Source organism: Bos mutus, chromosome 19, assembly GCF_027580195.1.
Source record: "Bos mutus isolate GX-2022 chromosome 19, NWIPB_WYAK_1.1, whole genome shotgun sequence".
Classification (NCBI taxonomy): Eukaryota; Metazoa; Chordata; class Mammalia; order Artiodactyla; family Bovidae; genus Bos; species Bos mutus.
In genome coordinates this window covers 38842624-38860806 of record NC_091635.1, presented here as the reverse complement: position 1 = coordinate 38860806, position 18183 = coordinate 38842624, and the positions used below count along the sequence as shown (strand labels likewise).

The 18183-nt window shown below is 43.7% G+C and overlaps 1 protein-coding gene across 3 annotated transcripts in view; it reads right to left on the bottom strand.

Moving 5' to 3' along the window:
• SMG6 (SMG6 nonsense mediated mRNA decay factor) overlaps positions 1–18153 on the bottom strand; it is a 200670-nt gene extending 182517 nt beyond the window's left edge. The window contains exons 1-8 of one of the 3 annotated variants that reach the window (XM_070390231.1): positions 17959–18153; positions 14070–15804; positions 13330–13522; positions 12642–12752; positions 9353–9459; positions 9041–9119; positions 1009–1119; positions 416–628 (exon numbers count right to left, since the gene is read on the bottom strand). In XM_070390231.1, coding sequence (XP_070246332.1) covers positions 416–628; positions 1009–1119; positions 9041–9119; positions 9353–9459; positions 12642–12752; positions 13330–13522; positions 14070–15804; positions 17959–18046 — 2637 coding nt within the window. In that variant the 5' untranslated portion in view covers positions 18047–18153. Of the gene's footprint in view, positions 1–415; positions 629–1008; positions 1120–9040; positions 9120–9352; positions 9460–12641; positions 12753–13329; positions 13523–14069; positions 15805–17700; positions 17854–17958 lie in introns of those variants that run through there. The other 2 variants (XM_070390232.1, XM_070390230.1) reach the window with 2 other exon arrangements.
• Between the last annotated feature and the right edge of the window lie 30 nt (positions 18154–18183).

Genomic DNA, 18183 nt, shown 5'->3' with positions numbered 1-18183 from the left:
TCATCTCGCCATTCACTGTATAAGTTTTGCTCTCAGGGCACGATAAACCCGCCATCTGCAATTTTCCAATTACTGTGTCCTCTCCCTAGTTTCAAATATCCCACCCAGAATCCTAAAGCATCATACTGATGACTACGAACCCAGGGCAGCAAAAAACTTTTAATTCTAAATTCATCTTCATCTAGAAAAGCTTTTACTAAATTCTGTAGTGCCACACAGTGGTGAAAGAGGGAAGCGCATAGTAAAGATAAAGGAAATGTAGGTGGAGGACATGTATAGAGCATCAGGGAGCCTGAAGTGGTCTGACTCCCTGAGATGAATGGGAAACGTCTGCGCAGTGCTCCATGGCTCCATGCACCAGGCTCTCACGCCTACTCAGCTAGTCGTGCTCATGACATCGCTCCCAGGAACTTACATCACTGGGGCTTAGGCTGCCCAGCCCATTCTCCTGCTCAGAATCCTTCCCAGACTCGGTGCCCTGGGAGGACCGGGGATGGGATGGATGAATCCAGATCTCCAGGCGAGTGGTGTCATCTCCTACATGCCGGAAAGTGGATTTCTTCCCTTTCCGCCACTGGTCAGGGCTCAGCTCCAATTCTTCGTGTTGCTTCTTTTCCATCTGTTCCGCCTGTATGACATACAAACATGTAAGCTCAGACTCTCCTGGTATTCAGCCAATAAAGAGAAGTGCTCATCTCACCTGAGCTTGTTCGCTAAGAACTGTAAAAAGTAAAGACTTAGCCATAGTTCCAAAGTACAGAGTATCATCTGTTTTGTCTCATAAAAGCTACTTATTCTGTAAACCATATGCTGTGGAACACGTACACCCAAAGGCCCTCGTGGAGTGCTCTCCTAAAGATGAGTTTGGCTCTGCACAGAGACTGACTCTATGGCACAGACCAACGGCACCCCTTGAGGACACTATGAGTCATTTCCTAAAGGACACAGAGACAGTAAGAGAAATGCATTCTTCTAGGAAGAAATGATTTTGCCTGCATCCCTACTCACCTTCCGTTTGGTCTCTTCAAACAAGCTCATGAGACTCTCCTTGGCAGTCAGGATAGGGTTGCTGGCAGCTAAACTGCGCATATAATAATAGACAGCATCCAGCTTCCTCCTCTGCAGAAAGAGGTCAGAGACACTGAGTCAACCAGTTCTCTTCCAGACTCCAGCCTGAGTCAGCCAACCCAGGAAACCCTACCATCCCTCCCAAGCTGTGAGGAATTCCAACAAGAAAATGAGAAAGCTATCCATAGAAGAAGCCACGGTGATGACAACAGAGCTCTCTTCTCACCCAGGACTATGTCTACAATGTGAGCTACTCTTAAAGCCACACACTCAAAAGCAGGGGAAAAGAATAAAAAGCCTTACAAAATATGAAAGCAATTATATTTTCTCTTCAGAGAAAGAAAATGGTCAGCATGTACTAATTACTATCATATTTAAATTATAAATAACAATGGCAATATCACTGATTAAGCGTAACTGTGAGGCAAATGATGAGCACTTCAGAAACAGTATTTCCAAACCCAAGGAAACTGCCCCGTAGACATTATTATTTCCATTTTAACGATGAGGAGACAGGAGTTCAGGAAGATTATTATATAACTTGGCCAATAAGGTCTCAAAGCCAAACCTCTGAGAAGCTAGTATTTGAACCAAGGCCTCCCTGGCTCCTAAGTTCATGTTTGCACTACAAGGTACTGACTCTACTGAGGAAAGGAAACTATGGCTCAATGCATTCAGCAAATAAACACTTCAAGTCCAGTTCTACAACCAATTAATAAGGAAATCAAAGGGAGAGGGTTAGAAGGAAAGAAAATCAAAAGCCTTTCTATCATATACATCTTTACCCTTTCCCTGTCTCAAAATGTACCTAGACTACTATTTCCTTCTCTCCCCAGCACTTACTTACTCTTTAAAAGTGCCCCCTTGCAATCATCTAACATGGTTAAAGATACACATTCTAAGCTCGACTGCCTGAGTGTGAATTTGGTCCTGCCACCAATTAGGTATAAGCCTAAGAAAGTCAACCTAGAAAAATTTCCTTATCTGTAAAATGAAGATATTCACCAACATATATGGCTCCTGAAAAGAATAAAATTCGCATAATTGTTCGTTTAACAGAATATCTGATACATGGTTTCAGTCAGTTAAATGAAAGCTATCTTTAATGTTATTCTAATTATGCCACTCCCGTGATTTTACAGTAATTGATCAGTCCCACAATGATTTTTTTCATATTTTAACATCTCTGAAATCAAGATATAACTCACAATCAATATCTACCATCATCTTACTTTAGCTCACATTTTTCCTTCTTAGTGGCATAGAAAATTATATTTCCAACAATCAGTTGCATCATATGCTATCAAGTGCAACTTGTACTGTTGTCTGTACACACTTGTCTTCTCAATGGTTTTTTTTCAGGACAGAAACCGTATCAAATTACCTAGCAAAACCTGCACAGCATGTTCTCAGCAAATACTTGGGATCCACTGAAGGAAAAGTTACAGAAAAGTTGAGAAAGTGATGTTAAAAGACAATTAATTGGGTTAAGACAGAGAAAGAAAAAGAGGGACAGAAGAAAAGAACTTGCAAAGAGTACTAACCTAGGTCAGAGGTCCATGAAAAAAACACGTAACAATTTAATTTGTGTGGCAACAAACCACTGAGGGAAGACACAAGATTAATACTCAAAAATCAGTTGTATTTATGTATATTAGTAATAGACAATCTGAAAAAGAAATTAGGAAATAATTCATAATAGCATCAAAAATAACAACATACCTTATTTATACCTTAGGAATAAATTTAACCAAGGAAATGCAAAACTTTTAAACTGAAAACGACAAAACATTTCTGAAAGAAATCAAAGAAGACCTAAATAAACGGAAAATATCCTATGTTTTTGCAGCAAAAGACTTAGTGCTGTAAGGATATAAACAGACCAAAAGCCCTCCAAAGACTCAATGAATCCGTATCAAAATCACAGTGACTCTTTTGGCAGAAAAGAAAAAGCTGATCCTAAAATCTATATGGCTTTCCAAAAAACCCCAGACCACCAAACAATGTTGAAAAAGAACAAAGTCGGAAGACTCACATACCCCAATCTAAAAACTTACCACAAAGCTACAGTAATTAAAACAACATAGTATTCGCACAAGAGAGAGAATTCAGAGTCCAGGAGTAAATTTACCATACATTAACTGACTTTTAAAAGTATTAAGACTATTTAATGGGGAAAGAATAATCTCAACAAATGATGCTAAGGGAATTAGATTGCCACATGCAAAAGAATAAATTAGACCCTTACTTCACACCATAAATTAACCAAAAATGGATCAGTGACCTAAACAGAGGAATTAAAACTATAAAAAAAAAAAGATTTCTGCATTTTCGCTTAAATAAATAAGAAACCTTAACTTTTAATTTGGTTAAGCGTTTCTTAGCTATGACATCAAACCACAAGCAACAAAAGTAAAAATAGATAAACCACACTTTATCAAAATTAAAAACTTTGTCAAAAGGGCACTATCAAGAGAGTGAGAAGACAACCCGTAAAATGGGAGAAAATATTTATAAATCATGTATCTGATTAAGGTCAAACTACGTAAAGAATTGCTACATCTCAACAATCAAAGAGACAACTCAGTTTAAAAATATGCAAAGGATTTGAACAGACTTTTCTCCAAAGAAGATACACAGATGGCCAACAAGAACATAAAAAAACCAGTACTCATTAGGGAAATGCAAGTCAAAACCACAATGCCATACAGCTTTGAAAGCAATTAGGTTGGCTACTATTCAAAAACACACACACACAACAAAAAATAGTGTGCTTTAGCAAGGACGCAGATAAACTGGCATCCTTGTGGGACTATTAAGTGGTACAGCTGTTGGTATGGTGATTCTTCAGAAAACTGAAAATGCTATTGCCCGATTACCACATGATCCAACAACTCCACTTCTGAGTATATGCCCAAAAGAATCGAAAGCAGGGTCTTAAAGAGGTATTTGTACACTCATATTCGTAGTGATATTATTCACAATGGTCAAAGGTAGACATGTCCACTGAGAAATGAAATGAAAAACAACATATGATATATACACAACTGAATGTTACTCAGCCTTAAGGTGAAAACTGACATGAGCTGTAACATGGATGAACCTTGAGGATTTAATGTTAAGGGAAATAAGCCAGTCACAAAAAGACAGATACTTTTTGATTCCATGTATATTCGGTAACTAGAGTACACAAATTCACAGTGACAGAAAGAAGAAAGGTGGTTACCAATGGCCAGAGGGAGGGGAGAACAGAGAGTTGCTGTTTAGTGGGTAGAGAGTTTCAGTTCTGTAAGATGAAAAGAGTTCTGGAGATTAATCTGCACAACGGCAATGTACTCAACACTACTGAAACAGTATGCTTTTAAAGACGGCAAATTTTGCTTTCTGTGTGATCACAGTTAAAATTTTCGCTGAGGTTTGACAGTAAACAAAACTCTGTAAAGCAATTATCCTTCAATTAAAAACTAAATAAGTTAAAAGAATTTTATTTTATTGATTTTAAAAAAATGGGTAAAGGACTTGAACAGACTAATAAGCACATGATCAGATCAGATCAGATCAGTCGCTCAGTCGTGTCCGACTCTTTGCAACCCCATGAACCGCAGCACGCCAGGCCTCCCTGTCCATCACCAACTCCCGGAGTTCACTCAGACTCATGTCCGTCGAGTCAGTGATGCCATCCAGCCATCTCATCCTCTGTCGTCCCCTTCTCCTCCTGCCCCTAATCCCTCCCAGCATCAGAGTCTTTTCCAATGAGTCAACTCTTTGCATGAGGTGGCCAAAGTATTGGAGTTTCAGCTTTAGCATCATTCCTTCCAAAGAAATCCCAGGGCTGATCTCCTTCAGAATGGACTGGTTGGACCTCCTTGCAGTCCAAGGGACTCTCAAGAGTCTTCGCCAACACCACAGTTCAAAAGCATCAATTCTTTGGCGCTAAGCCTTCTTCACAGTCCAACTCTCACATCCATACATGACCACTGGAAAAACCATAACCTTGACTAAACGGACTTTTGTTGGCAAAGTAATGTCTCTGCTTTTCAATATGCTATCTAGGTTGGTCATAACTTTCCTTCCAAGGAGTAAGCGTCTTTTAATTTCATGGCTGCAGTCACCATCTGCAGTGATTTTGGAGCCCAGAAAAATAAAGTCTGACACTGTTTCCACTGTTTCCCCATCTATTTCCCATGAAGTGATGGGACCGGATGCCATGATCTTCGTTTTCTGAATGTGGAGCTTTAAGCCAACTTTTTCACTCTCGACTTTCACCTTCATCAAGAGGCTTTTTAGTTCCTCTTCACTTTCTGCCATAAGGGTGGTGTCATCTGCATATCTGAGGTTATTGATATTTCTCCCGGCAATCTTGATTCCAGTTTGTGTTTCTTCCAGTCCAGCGTTTCTCATGATGTACTCTGCATAGAAGTTAAATAAACAGGGTGACAATATACAGCCTTGACGTACTCCTTTTCCTATTTGGAACCAGTCTGTTGTTCCATGTCCAGTTCTAACTGTTGCTTCCTGACCTGCATACAAATTTCTCAAGAGGCAGATCAAGTGGTCTGGTATTCCCATCTCTTGAAGAATTTTTCACAGTTTATTGTGATCCACACAGTCAAAGGCTTTGGCATAGTCAATAAAGCAGAAATAGATGTTTTTCTGGAACTCTCTTGCTTTTTCGATGATCCAGCGGATGTTGGCAATTTGATCTCTGCTTCCTCTGCCTTTTCTAAAACCAGCTTGAACATTAGGAAGTTCACCGTTCACATATTGCTGAAGCCTGGCTTGGAGAATTTTAAGCATTACTTTACTAAGATGCTAAATATCATTAAACATTAGGGAAGTGCAAATCAAATGTGAGCTACCACTTCACACAAACTGATTATAAAGTTTACGTGAAAAGGCAAAAAAAAAAAAAAATCCAGGATAGCCTACACAATACTGATACTACCTGACTTCCAGATTTGCTATGAAGCTAGCTATAGTAATCAAGACAGTGTGGAACTGGCTAGAGAATAAACAAGTAGATCAATGAAACAGAATACAGAACCCAGAAACACACCTTCACAAATACAGTCAGTTGATTTCTGACAAAGGAGCAAAGGCAGTTTAAAGGAGAAAGCAGAGTCTTTTCAGCAAATAGTGTTGAAAACAACTGGACACCCACATGCAAAACCATGAATCTACACATAGACATTACACCTTTCACAGAAATTAACTCTAAATGGACTACAGACTTACGTGCAAAATGTAAAACTCTACAACTCCTAGGAGATAACAGAGGAGAAAATCTAGGTAACATGTGTTTAGCCATGCCTTCTCAGATACAACACTGAAAGCACAATCCATAAAAAAAAAAAGTTGATGAAGTTCTTAGATTTCATTGATTTTAAAAACTTCTGCTCTGTGAGAAACACTAAGAAGATAAAAACTACAGATTGAGAGAAAATATTTGTAAAACACATATCTGATAAAGGACTGGTATCCAAAATAGACGAGCTCTAAAAACTCAACAACAGGGACTTCCCTGGTGGTCCAGTGGCTAAGATGCCATGCTTCCAATGCAGGGGAGCTTAGGTTCGATTCCTGGCCAGGGAACTAGATCCCACAGGCCACAACTAAAATATTCTGAATGCCACAAGGAAGATTGAAGACTCTACATACCACAACTAAGACTCAGCACAGCCAAATATTAAAAAAAAAAAAGCCAATAATAAGAAAACAATCCAATTTAAGAATGGGCAAAAGATCTAAATAGACATCTCACCAAAAATACACAGAAAGCAAACAAGCATATGAAAAGATGCTGTACATCATCTGTCATTAGGGAATTGTAAGTTAAAACAAAGCCTAACACAAATAGGATTCTGCAAACCTATTAGAAAGAGCAAAATCCAGAACACTGACAAGACCAAATGCTTAAAAGGATGCACAGCAATAGGTGGGAACACCAAATGGTACAGCCACTTTGGAAGACAGTTTGACAGGTTCTTCCAAATCTATATATGCCCTAACCACACAACCCAGCAATCACACTCCTAAGTAGCTATCCAAATGAGTTGAGAACTTACGTCCACAAAAAAACGTGCACACAAATGTTTCTAGCATTTCATAGTCCAAGGATATTTCCAACCTGGAAATAACCAAGATGTCCTTCAATAGGGGAATGGATAAACTGTGGTACATCAATACACTGGAATACTACTCATCAATAAACAAAAAGAGCTATCAAGTCACAAAAATACCTCTAAGTGCTAAATGAAAGAAGCCAACATGAAAAGGCTACATACAGGATGGTTCCAACTATATGACATTCTGGAAAAGTCAAAACTAGAGAGACAGTAAAAAATATCAGTGATTGACAGAGGCCTGGGGGAGGGAAGAAGGATAAAGGGGTGAATGGCGAAGCACAGGGTTATTAGTTTTAGGGCACTGAAAACATTCTGTGATCCTGTAATGGTGGACACATGGATACATTTGTTCAAACTCACAGAGTGTACAAGAATAAAAGTGAACCCAAGTGTAAGCTGTGGACTTTAGTATTAATAAATGTACCTGTACTGGCTCACTAACTATACCTAATGTACTATACTAATGAAAGATGGTAATAATAGGGAAAACTGGGAGTTGAAGAAGTATACACTCTCTGTACTTTCTGCTCAATTTTTCTGTAAACCTAAAACTGACCAAAAAATTTAAAAAATACACTAAAGAAGAACAAAAAACAGTCCCCAGGTAGGGAGGAGGGAACCACAATGAGATATCACTTCATACCCACGAGGTTGGTCAAACTCTAAGCAATGAAAAGTAATAAACATCAGCAAGAACATGAAGAAACTGGAACTCCCCTATACCGCTGGCAGAAATATAAAATGCTGCAATCACTAGAAGAAACAGCTTGGCAGATTCTCAAAAAGGGAAACACAGCATTACCATTTGACCCAGCAATCTCACTCCTAGGTACAGACCGTAATTAATGGTTAATTTTCTCACATGAATTTTATCACAATTTTTTTAAAGCCATTGAGGGGAAATTTTTTTTTTATATTTTCTAGTTAACAAATAAGACTAAAGGGGAGAGAAAAAGTCACAAAGAGGGGAGAAAAAAATCTCAACACATATCTAAAAGAGAACAGGACAGAGGTAGAAAGCAGAGAGAGAGAAATTCATAGATTCCGCAAAAAGTGTATCCTTAAACCCCATTCCTTATTAACAATGTCAATCCATAATTAAAGTGTTAGGAATTTTTGTGTGTGTGGAATAAAGGATAAAAATATCAATTCAAACGCTGTTTATGTGGGCAATGAATTTTACAGCGTTAAGAAAACTCTCCCTGCCAATGAACACGTTAACTGCCCCTTGTATTTAAACCTTTGGTACCTGCAATTGGCCCCTCCCCCTTGAAGTCAGTTTCCTTACTAGGGGCTCTGTCAGATCCCAAGGCTCACTGTGAGAGCCACATTTAGAGGAGTTCAGCAAGATCAGACAGGTACAATTTGGCATTTACTGCGCTTCTGCTAAAAAGACTCCTAAGGTGAAAATCAGCTCAGATGAATAAGGTGATGATCCGGGAAAAGGAAGGAAGGGTATACTTAGTTGAGGACTTTAAAGGGGAGACATACAGGGAGCCTTCCTTTCCTTCTAGAGATGAGTAACCTAGTTCAACCTAGGGAAGGGAAACAAGACAAGATTCAGAGCAGAAACCTTGGTCAAAAACAGCGAGTAATGTTTGGCTGCCACATAAGCATTCCCCTGGGAACTTACGTGTAGTGAAAGTGGATTCAACTGAAGTGAAAAGTCCCTCACAGCTTACCTCTGAAAGCAACAGTTAACAAAAGGAGTGTGAGGATGGCAGACAGAAGGGGGTATACTTTGGGTTGGGTGTTCAGATGAGTTCTAGTTCCAGGACTTGATGCTATCAAAATCCATATATCTTACATACTGCCTGCAAAATACTGCCCCATCCAAAATTTCTTACCGTATACACAGCCAGCAAAGCCAATTGGTTATAAGGGCGCCCATTCTTCGGAGCAATATGCTGGGCCTTCAGGTACCAACTAGAACAGAAAAGCAATTTTTAAAAAATATTTCTGTATTAACACTTTCCCAATTTATCACCTGATAGCCCTTACTACTTAAGCTGTAACCCTCGAGTGGTAAAGCATGAGGCCTATCGGAGCACCAGCAGGACGTATGTACAGGACGCAGCTCAGGTGGGCCACTGCTCTCAACAGGGCCTAGGTTAAAGCCACACAGGGGAAGAGGAGTAACGAACAAGAGGCAACAGTACCTGCGTGCCTTCCCATAATTTGCCGTGTCGTTGGCTTGCTCCCGATACCTGGCAATATCTCCTTGGCAAATCATACATCGCTGGGCACTGATCAAGGCATATTTTACCTTCAGGAGAAACGACCAGTTAGCAGCATCTACCCAAGAAACTCTAACTTCAACCCCAAAGGACAGGGAGAGGGTCAAAATCACAGAGCAACATTAATAAGGGACCAGCAATCCTCAACAAAGTCCAGTCAAATGGAAAAACATTCTGCCTGTCTTTGTAGTAGCTGGGTAACCTCAACTAAGTCTCTGGGACTCAGCTTCTCCATCGGAATATAAAAATACCTATCTCACAGGGAAACTGGAGGGAAAATGTGTAAGAATACTTTATGAATTATAAAGTGATATACAGGGATCTCCCTGGCAGTCCAGTGATTAAGACTTAGCACGTTCACTGCTGTGGGCCTGGGTATGATCCCTGGTTGGGGAACTGTGATTCCACAAGCCATGCACAGTGATATACAAATAGAGTATTAAAACTGTTGTTTGTTCTTTCCTTTCCATCCTTCCATCATCTTTCTCTCCTCAAACAATACAACTGTATTGTGTTACTGTACTCCATCTCCTTTGCAGGACAATAATAATTCCCTACGGAGAAGGCAATGGCAAGCCACTCCAGTACTCTTGTCTGGAAAATCCCATGGATGGAGGAGCCTGGTAGGCTGCAGTCCATGGGGTCGCTAGGAGTCGGACGCGACTGAGCGACTTCACTTTCACTTTTCACTTTTCACTTTCACACAATGGAGAGGGCAGTGGCAACCCACTCCAGTGCTCTTGCCTGGAGAATCCCAGGAACGGCGGAGCCTGGTGGGCTGCCGTCTATGGGGTTGCACAGAGTCAGACATGACTGAAGCGATTTAGTAGCAGCAGCAATAATTCTCTAAAACAGTAAGTTACAATCCTTTACCAAACACCCACAACATCCAGGACTGGGAATACTACATGTATGTTTTCTCACTGATGGGCTTGGCATCTGTCCCTCAATGAGAAGACAAGAGTAAAACTTTAACTACCCTAAGACATGAGCTCAACAAAAAAGCCTTCTTAAGGAACATCACTTCATAACATGTATATGCTGTTACAACATACTGTTAGGAGCTTCCCTGGTGGCTCAGCAGTAAAGAATCAGCCTGCCAATGCAGGAGATGTGGGGTTCAATCCCTGGGTTGGGAAGAGTCCTTGGAGAAGGGAATGGCTACCCACTCTAGCATTCTTGCCTGGAGAATTCCATGGGCAGAGGAGCCTGGTGGGCTACAGTCCATGGGGTTGCAAAGAGTCGGACAAGACTGAGCAACAAACACTTCACCTGGCTAATATCTTGGGTCTTCAGCCTTAGCTTAACCATGACTTCCTCGGGCCTCTATGATCCGCTAGGCCCCTTTACACCTATACCACAGCCCCACAACACCCTTTGCAGAAGTCACTACACCTGCAGTTACTAATCCAACACCTGTACTCATCCCTAATCAAACTAAACTCTGAGAGTTGGGACCACGGCGTTCTTGTTCCAGGCTGAATTACGTGTGCCTAGAATGGCACCTGGTGCGTAGGAGGGACTCGTCAAGTACTTGTTGATTAGTAATACAGCTTCTGCGTGGCAACTGATCAGAAGGAGCAGAAAGGCAAGAGGAAGCCTCTGCCCCATAAATCACACTCGTTTCTCTAATGAATTGACCTCTTACTCTCCGTTGGCCCTTTCCTCTCAACAAACATTTACACTAAAGTCTCTCCAAGCTTAAAAGCAAACTTCTCTTGGCACTATGTCTTTTAACTACTAACTTCCCTTCCCTCCTTGCCTTCACAGCCTTCTTACAACAGCCTAGGCTACCATCTCATTGTATCTGCTACCCTACTTCTCATTCACTTTGATCTGGTTTCCATCCTCTCCAAGTAACGTAACTGGTGATAAGGTCATCCAACCCAACCGATACTTTTCAGCAATTGTGACATGTGAGGGTTTTTATAGCACTTGACCATTTTACCCACCACCACCCTAAAATCTGACCCCCTGCTCTCAGGCTGGCTCTCCTAGTTTCCCAACTTTATAGGTGGTCCTTTCAACTATCACCTATACATTGACAACTTCTGAATCTCTATAACCACTCCAGCTCTTTCTCTTGAGCTCCAGACAGACCAAAACATTCATTTGTTCATATCCAGCTCCTCTACTCAAGCTGATTCAAAACAGAACTAACCTCCTCCTTTGCAGCCTCTCTTCTAGGACACACAATGTGGGGAGGATCTGGACTCCTCCTCACGCCTCCGATCTGGACATTCATACTGAACCAGCCGGCAATTCAATGCTGCTCCCTACAGTCTTCCAATCTGTCTCCTCTTCACCTCTACTTCCTCTACCTCAGTTCACGCCCATACCCAACTCTCCTACCTCCACTCTTGCCCAAACTCATCTAATTGCTGAGTGATTCCCAAGAACATATCTATGCCATCCATTTGCTGAAAATCAATCAACAGCTCCTCACTCCTTTCAGGAAAAAAACCCAAAATCTTCAGCATGACACCTAAGAGTTTATGATCCATCCCTTCCTACTTCATTAACTTTACCTCCTCCAACAGCCCAACCCACATTACAGACATCAGCATGCTGACTTCTACTTTCCCAACAAGGTGTGGTCCTCTCACTGTGCCCTGCGTCTAAACTGCCCCTTCCACTCCTAGTCATGTTTCAAAACTCAACCTGACAGTCACTAAGAAACCTTCTTTGACCCCTCCATCAGTCTCTAGCAGACCCAATGCCCTCTACACTCTATACATACCACTACTACAGTATTTATGACATTACATTATAACTGTCGCTTTAACTCATCTGTTCCCCCACAGACGAGTGGGGGAACGCTCGTCTTTCATTCTTGTTTCCTCAACACCCAGCACAGTGACGAGCACATTCAGTTCAGTTCAGTTCACTCATTCAGTCGTGTCCGACTCTTTGCGACCCCATGAATCGCAGCACTCCAGGCCTCCCTGTCCATCACCAACTCCCGGAGTTCACCCAAACTCATGTGCATCAAGTCGGTGGTGCCATCCAGCCATCTCATCCTCTGTCGTCCCCTTCTCCTCCTGCCCCCAATCTCTCCCAGCATCAGGGTCTTTTCCAATGAGTCAACTCTTCACATGAGGTGGCCAAAGTATTGGAGTTTCAGCCTCAGCATCAGTCCTTCTAATGAACTAACACTAAATAAATGCTTACTAAGTGAATGAATAAATTTAAGATAAAGAAGCTGGCTTACTGTCTTTCGTAATGGCTTGCTGCGAATGGCAAGACCGTCCATGTAGTCCTCCAGTTTGAACTTATAAGTGACCTGCAGCTTCTGAAGCAAACTGTCAAAGAAGTCACTACCCTATAAAGAGAAAAAATAAGAATCAGCCAAATCAGCCTGTTCTGATTCATTCTACCCAGAAACTGGGGCAAGTAACCCTTTCACAGTTCTGCTATTGTTCAGCCAGCAGATGTTAAGGGAGGTATGTGCAGTATTTAGTGGCCACCAACTAAACCCAAGACAAATTGATAGCATAAGCCTTTCTGTGGTTTTAAAGATATGAAAACATACACAGGGACTTGCCTGGCAGTCCAGTGGTTAAGACTGAGCTTCCACTGCAAGGGGCATGAGTTTGATCCCTGGTCAGGGAACTAAGAGCCCACATGCTGCAAGGTGCAGTCAAAAACACACACACACATGAACACACATTCCAGGTAAGACATTCAGAAAGCTTCCAAGCTCAAAACTAACTCCACCTGTCGGTTAAATTATAGTGTCAAGGAAGCAACAGAGGTAGGGTAGGCCTAAACTCAAGAAAAGAGCATAACGTTTGTCGTCAATGTTCTATTATAAAACATAGTATTTCGGGTGGTAAAAACTCATCACAACTAAAGGATGCTGAAGCCTTTATCCTGAGGGCATAAAGATGATGGTTTACCTCATCCAAGAGCTCCAAAAGTCTGTTCCGAATCTGTTCTGGGTTCTCAACATTCGGATCCTTGAGAAGCTGCCTGAACTTCTCAATCACCTGATAGAAAGCATTCTTCCACAGGATCTGATCCACATTCTGATTATCAGAGAACTCAATATCTAATAGAATACAGCGCTCATATAGCTGCAGCAGTTCAGCTCTGGAATAAAATACATGCAACTTCTAGCTCCAAATATACCACAGGGAAGGCTAGACCCAAGACCTGAGGTCCCTGCAAATCACACACCTTCCTTGGCAGGAAATCCAAAACGCCACCAGGTATAGCTCTCACTCTAGCTTCCATTCTGCACAGCAGAATGTCATTCTAAAGACAAGTTGTCTAGGAAAGTAGTTCTTCCCCATGTACCTCTACCTGAATTTAACAGCCAAAGTAACAGGGTACATGCTGTTTATTTCTCAGCACTTTAGAAAGTCTTTCCTTTTCCATATCCAGAGTCCATGCTCTCTTAAAAGATTTTTTTCTTCTTAAAAAGTGGGAAGCACAATCATTTCTAGGACTAGAAACAAATTTTTCTGCTCCGTTCTAACTTCCCTTCCCTTACAAAAATTAATATGAAAGGGAGGTAACACCCGGGAGTTTACCTGAAAGGCTTCTCCCTTCCTCAGCTATGGGCCCCGTACACCTCCAGCTTATTCCTACTCCCCTTTAGCCAGGATAGGGATTCCTGCCGCCCCCCCCCCAATACCTGAGCTGAGCCATCTTCTCCAGGCCCTCAGGACTGATGCGGTCCCTGGAGAGCAGGTTGCTGAGTTGTAGTTCTTGGTTGTCAGCCACCCGGAGGAGCCGGTGCAGTTCCTGTTGCTGCATGTTCCTCATGTGCTGTTCCATCTCCTCAGGACTCATGGTGCTGGCAGGGAGAGGGCTACACACATACTGTCCTGATGGAGCTGGGTAGCCCGGGTAGTAAGGCGCTGGGTACACACCGTTTGTAGGGCCCACCGGGTACTGCAGAGGGCTATAGCCTGTGTAAGGATACTGGGAGGCAGGGCCTGGTGCCCGGGGGTAATAATAGGGGTTGTCAGAGTTCTGAAACTTATAGTAAGAGGCTTGGGCCTGGCGTGAGTCACCCCAAGAGGTAGGGCTGACTTCATCATCAGTGTCCAAGAAATGTAGCTGCGGCGTCTGGCTCTTTAGAGCGGGTTTCTGTTCAGGATTGTTTGGGTCCCACAATCGTCGAGTGGTGCCTCCCCGGCCCCAACTCCGAGATCCCTTGCTACCAGTTCCAAATAAAAGCCGAGGTCCCAAAGGCGTCGACTCTGGAGAACCGGCTGAACTGACTGACAGGGTGGTGTGGGCAGGGAGAATGAGAATGCCCCGACCGCGACCCCGAAGCTCCTGTCTCAGGTTTTTGGACTCCGGCTTCTCAGAGCCTTTGCCCCCACCGCTCGAGCCTTTGTCTGGCTTTAACCTATCCACCTCTTCCCTGGCCGACCTCACCACTGGGGAATCTTTGTTCATGGTTTCTGCATCAAAAGTGACTCGAAGAGTACCTCGATTTTCTTTACCATTGCTTTTCTGCTCTCCCTCCCCTCGGCCAGACCAGCTTCTTTCTGAATGTTTCTTCCTCTCTGAGCTCCTCCGTGGTCCATCGGGCTCATCAATTCTGTCCTCATCCAAGGAGTCGGTTGAGGACATAGACACCTGCTTCTTCAGTCGGGGCCTCTCCTTGGTCCGATCCTGGCGGCGGCGGCGACTTCCACTGTCAGTCAGGCCAGCCCCCTCGGCGCTGTTGTTGCTCCCCGCCGAGCTGGTGCTGCAAGTGCGGTAGCGGTTCCTGCGTTTGTCTGAGCGGGAGTAGCGCTTGGCAGAACCCGGCTTCCCCTGAGCTGAGTCTTCGTTTGCTTTCTTCACCCCTTCCCCCCTTTCTACCCTCTTTCCTTTTTCTCCCTTTGCAGCCCTTACTCTGTCACCACTTAGGCTCTTTTCAGCCTCCTCTCTGTCTGGCTTGTTCACCACCTCCTCTTTCACATTTCCCCTACACTCATCTTCCTCTACCCTCAGTTGCTCTACCTGGTTGAGGATTTCTTCCTCTTCCACCCGGCTGGTGGCTTCTTTGGTAACAGTCTGCAAACGCCTTCCAGGCTGATAGATCTGCATGTCTGGTTTCTTTGTTCTCTTAATAATTCTTAGGCTTCGATCCTCTTGTCCAACAGTCCCAGGAAAGGACTCCTGTGCCTGAATATTTTCTGAGTCTACAGGACCATTTTGCTGTGGGTTGTCTTTGCAGACATCTTTAATGAGTTGGGTACAATTTCCAACCGCAGAAGAATCTCTGTCATTTACAACTTCATTCTTCGATTCGTCACTCCCAGAGGGTTCCTTGATTTTAGGTCTGTTTCTTAGTCGGGAGAGACCAGGCTTATAGATTTCCAGATCTGGGCGCCTGTTATCTTTTCGCTGCCTGGGCTCCTTCATGTTTTCTGCCATGTTGGAGAGAGTGTTGGGGAGGAAAAGGTGGAAGAATAAAGGGGAAGAAGAAGAAAAAAACTGTCACTAAAAGTAAAGCAAGAATTATACATCCAAGTGTTCATATTGATGGACAAGGAAGCAACTTTCTGCAGAAATGGAAATTCTACTAGGTTTAAGATATTTGTTCAGCATCTGGCAAAACTAAAAACTTAACTATATTGGAGCTACCTACACTTGAGTTAGGGAAATAAGGGGGAAAAAAATCATATTCTTTTGATTTTTACCCAAATCATACTCGGATCCACAAGACCCTAAACTACCTCATCACTGTCAGAATAAAAGATCTCTGACCAGTTCTACATTGGAGTTTTTTTTCTACTATAGAGCTCTCAGCTCCATTGTGGTCTCTTCTGCCTCTAACATTTTTTATGGGGTGGTTGAATCCTTTTAACATACTAATAGGGGAAGAGAGAGAAAATGAGGAGTATGCATATAACAATCCACAGTTCTGGATATCTCTGGAGAAAAAGTTTGCAACTCCAGTCACTGAATTTGGCCAGGACAATCCTCTTCTTGAGGCTTTCAACTAACCAATCGCATACCTCCGGTTGAAGCAAACAGGAAGCAGTTCCTTTCACATTCTTCATCTCCACTCATGCTCACTAACTCTCTGACAGCAGCCAGTAGAGTCATTTCAAGGAAACACCACTCAGACTATCATCATTAGAATACTGAGACTAACTGCTACTATGATGATGGAATATGAGAAGGAAAAAGTTCCATTAGGGAGCTTTCCCTGGAGGATGATGGAAGTATTGTGACATGCTCTCAAAACACCAAGGACTGGGGCACTCAAGAAGAAAACTGGACTTCAGAAACCACTCTCCAGGCTCCAGGAACTTGCAGAATGACAGATAAGCAAGTATCAATTTTCTGATCAGTTACCTTTAGCTGTTAAGGGGAGAGTCAAGTGTAAATAGCCACTAAACTGTTCAGTGAGGGAAGAAACTGGACTTGGTGAGATTACAGAGTACTCAAAATGGAATGCTATAGAAAATTCTAGTATTGTTCTGTTAACACCAGTGCAAACAAGCTCATAACAAGGGTCACATGCTCCAATATTTACACCCATGGGTGTAACAAAATTGAAAAAAAAAAACAAAAACAAAAACCAAAACCCTGAAGTTTAAGATACCGCTTCAGTATTTTCCAAAGTTTAAAAGACTGCTTCATTCACTCTGAATAAAGGTAAAGCAGTTTAACTCCAGAATAACTCACCCTCAGCAGCCTTTGTAAGCTGTGGGGAGGGGGTGGGGGGCAGAGAAGAACCACTACCACTTTCCAGAGAGGAGAGAGAAAACAACCCGAATAATTAATTCAGATGGCCAAAGAAAATCAATTTCACAAACTTCGGCCATAAGCCTGCGGAAACAGAACTACCATTCCTAAACGAACTCCCCTGACTAACCAAGGAGAGGTGAGACACTAAAATCTTCCCCGGTGTTTTCCCGGTGTGGCTGGAGGCTTTCACTTGCAAGTTAGACATTCTCTCTGATTTAAAAAAAAAAAACAAACTGCTCCCACACATGACAAAGCCGAACCAGAGTACAATCAGCTCTCTGAGGTCCTGGATCCCTCCGGTGGCGCAGCCTTCAGAAGCCTGCCTTGCGGGAAAAAGTTCAGCAAGGAAATCCCAAGCTGTTGAACCTTTTCTTCTTCAAGTCTCCAGCCCCTTCTCTCCAAGGGGAAATAAGACAAGGCAGGCCTGCGGCTGACTCCTCGGGGAACCATACACTCCGGGGGGCCTCCTCCCCCAGACCCCGGCGCCCAACTCCTTGTCGCTTCCCCCAACAGCTGGGAACCCACGGGCTGGTGTGAGAGGGCCGGGGCAATGGGGAACAAGTCACCTTCGCCGTGAGAAACGGGGCAGAAACAGGAACCCGGTCTGGGCTCTCCCGGAGGGGCCGGAGGCGGCGGAGCCCGACCCCACACGGGCTCTCAGGCTGGTGGGAGGGGAGGGCCCGCCCCGCCCTCGGCCCCCGCCCCCACTGTTGGGGGAAGGGGCGGGGGCTCGGGAGCGCCGCGGACCGAGCGGGGAGGAGGCAGAGGAGGGGAGGGAGGCGGGGCGGGCAGGCCCGGCCCAGCAGCTGGGCGGCGCGACTCACCTCTGCTCCCGGCCTGTGGACCCAGAGTGGCCAGGATCCCTCGCAGCTCCGACGCGGAGATCCGGACACGCTCCAACCCCTCCGCCATCTTCTCGGCTGCTGCTACAGCTGCAGCTACTCCGCCAGCGCCGCGCGCGCGCAGCCAGGAAACCACGACGGCCGGGCGGCGCGCGCGCGCGCTCACCCACCTCCCACCCTTTTCCCCGCCCCCTCCCGCTCTCCTCC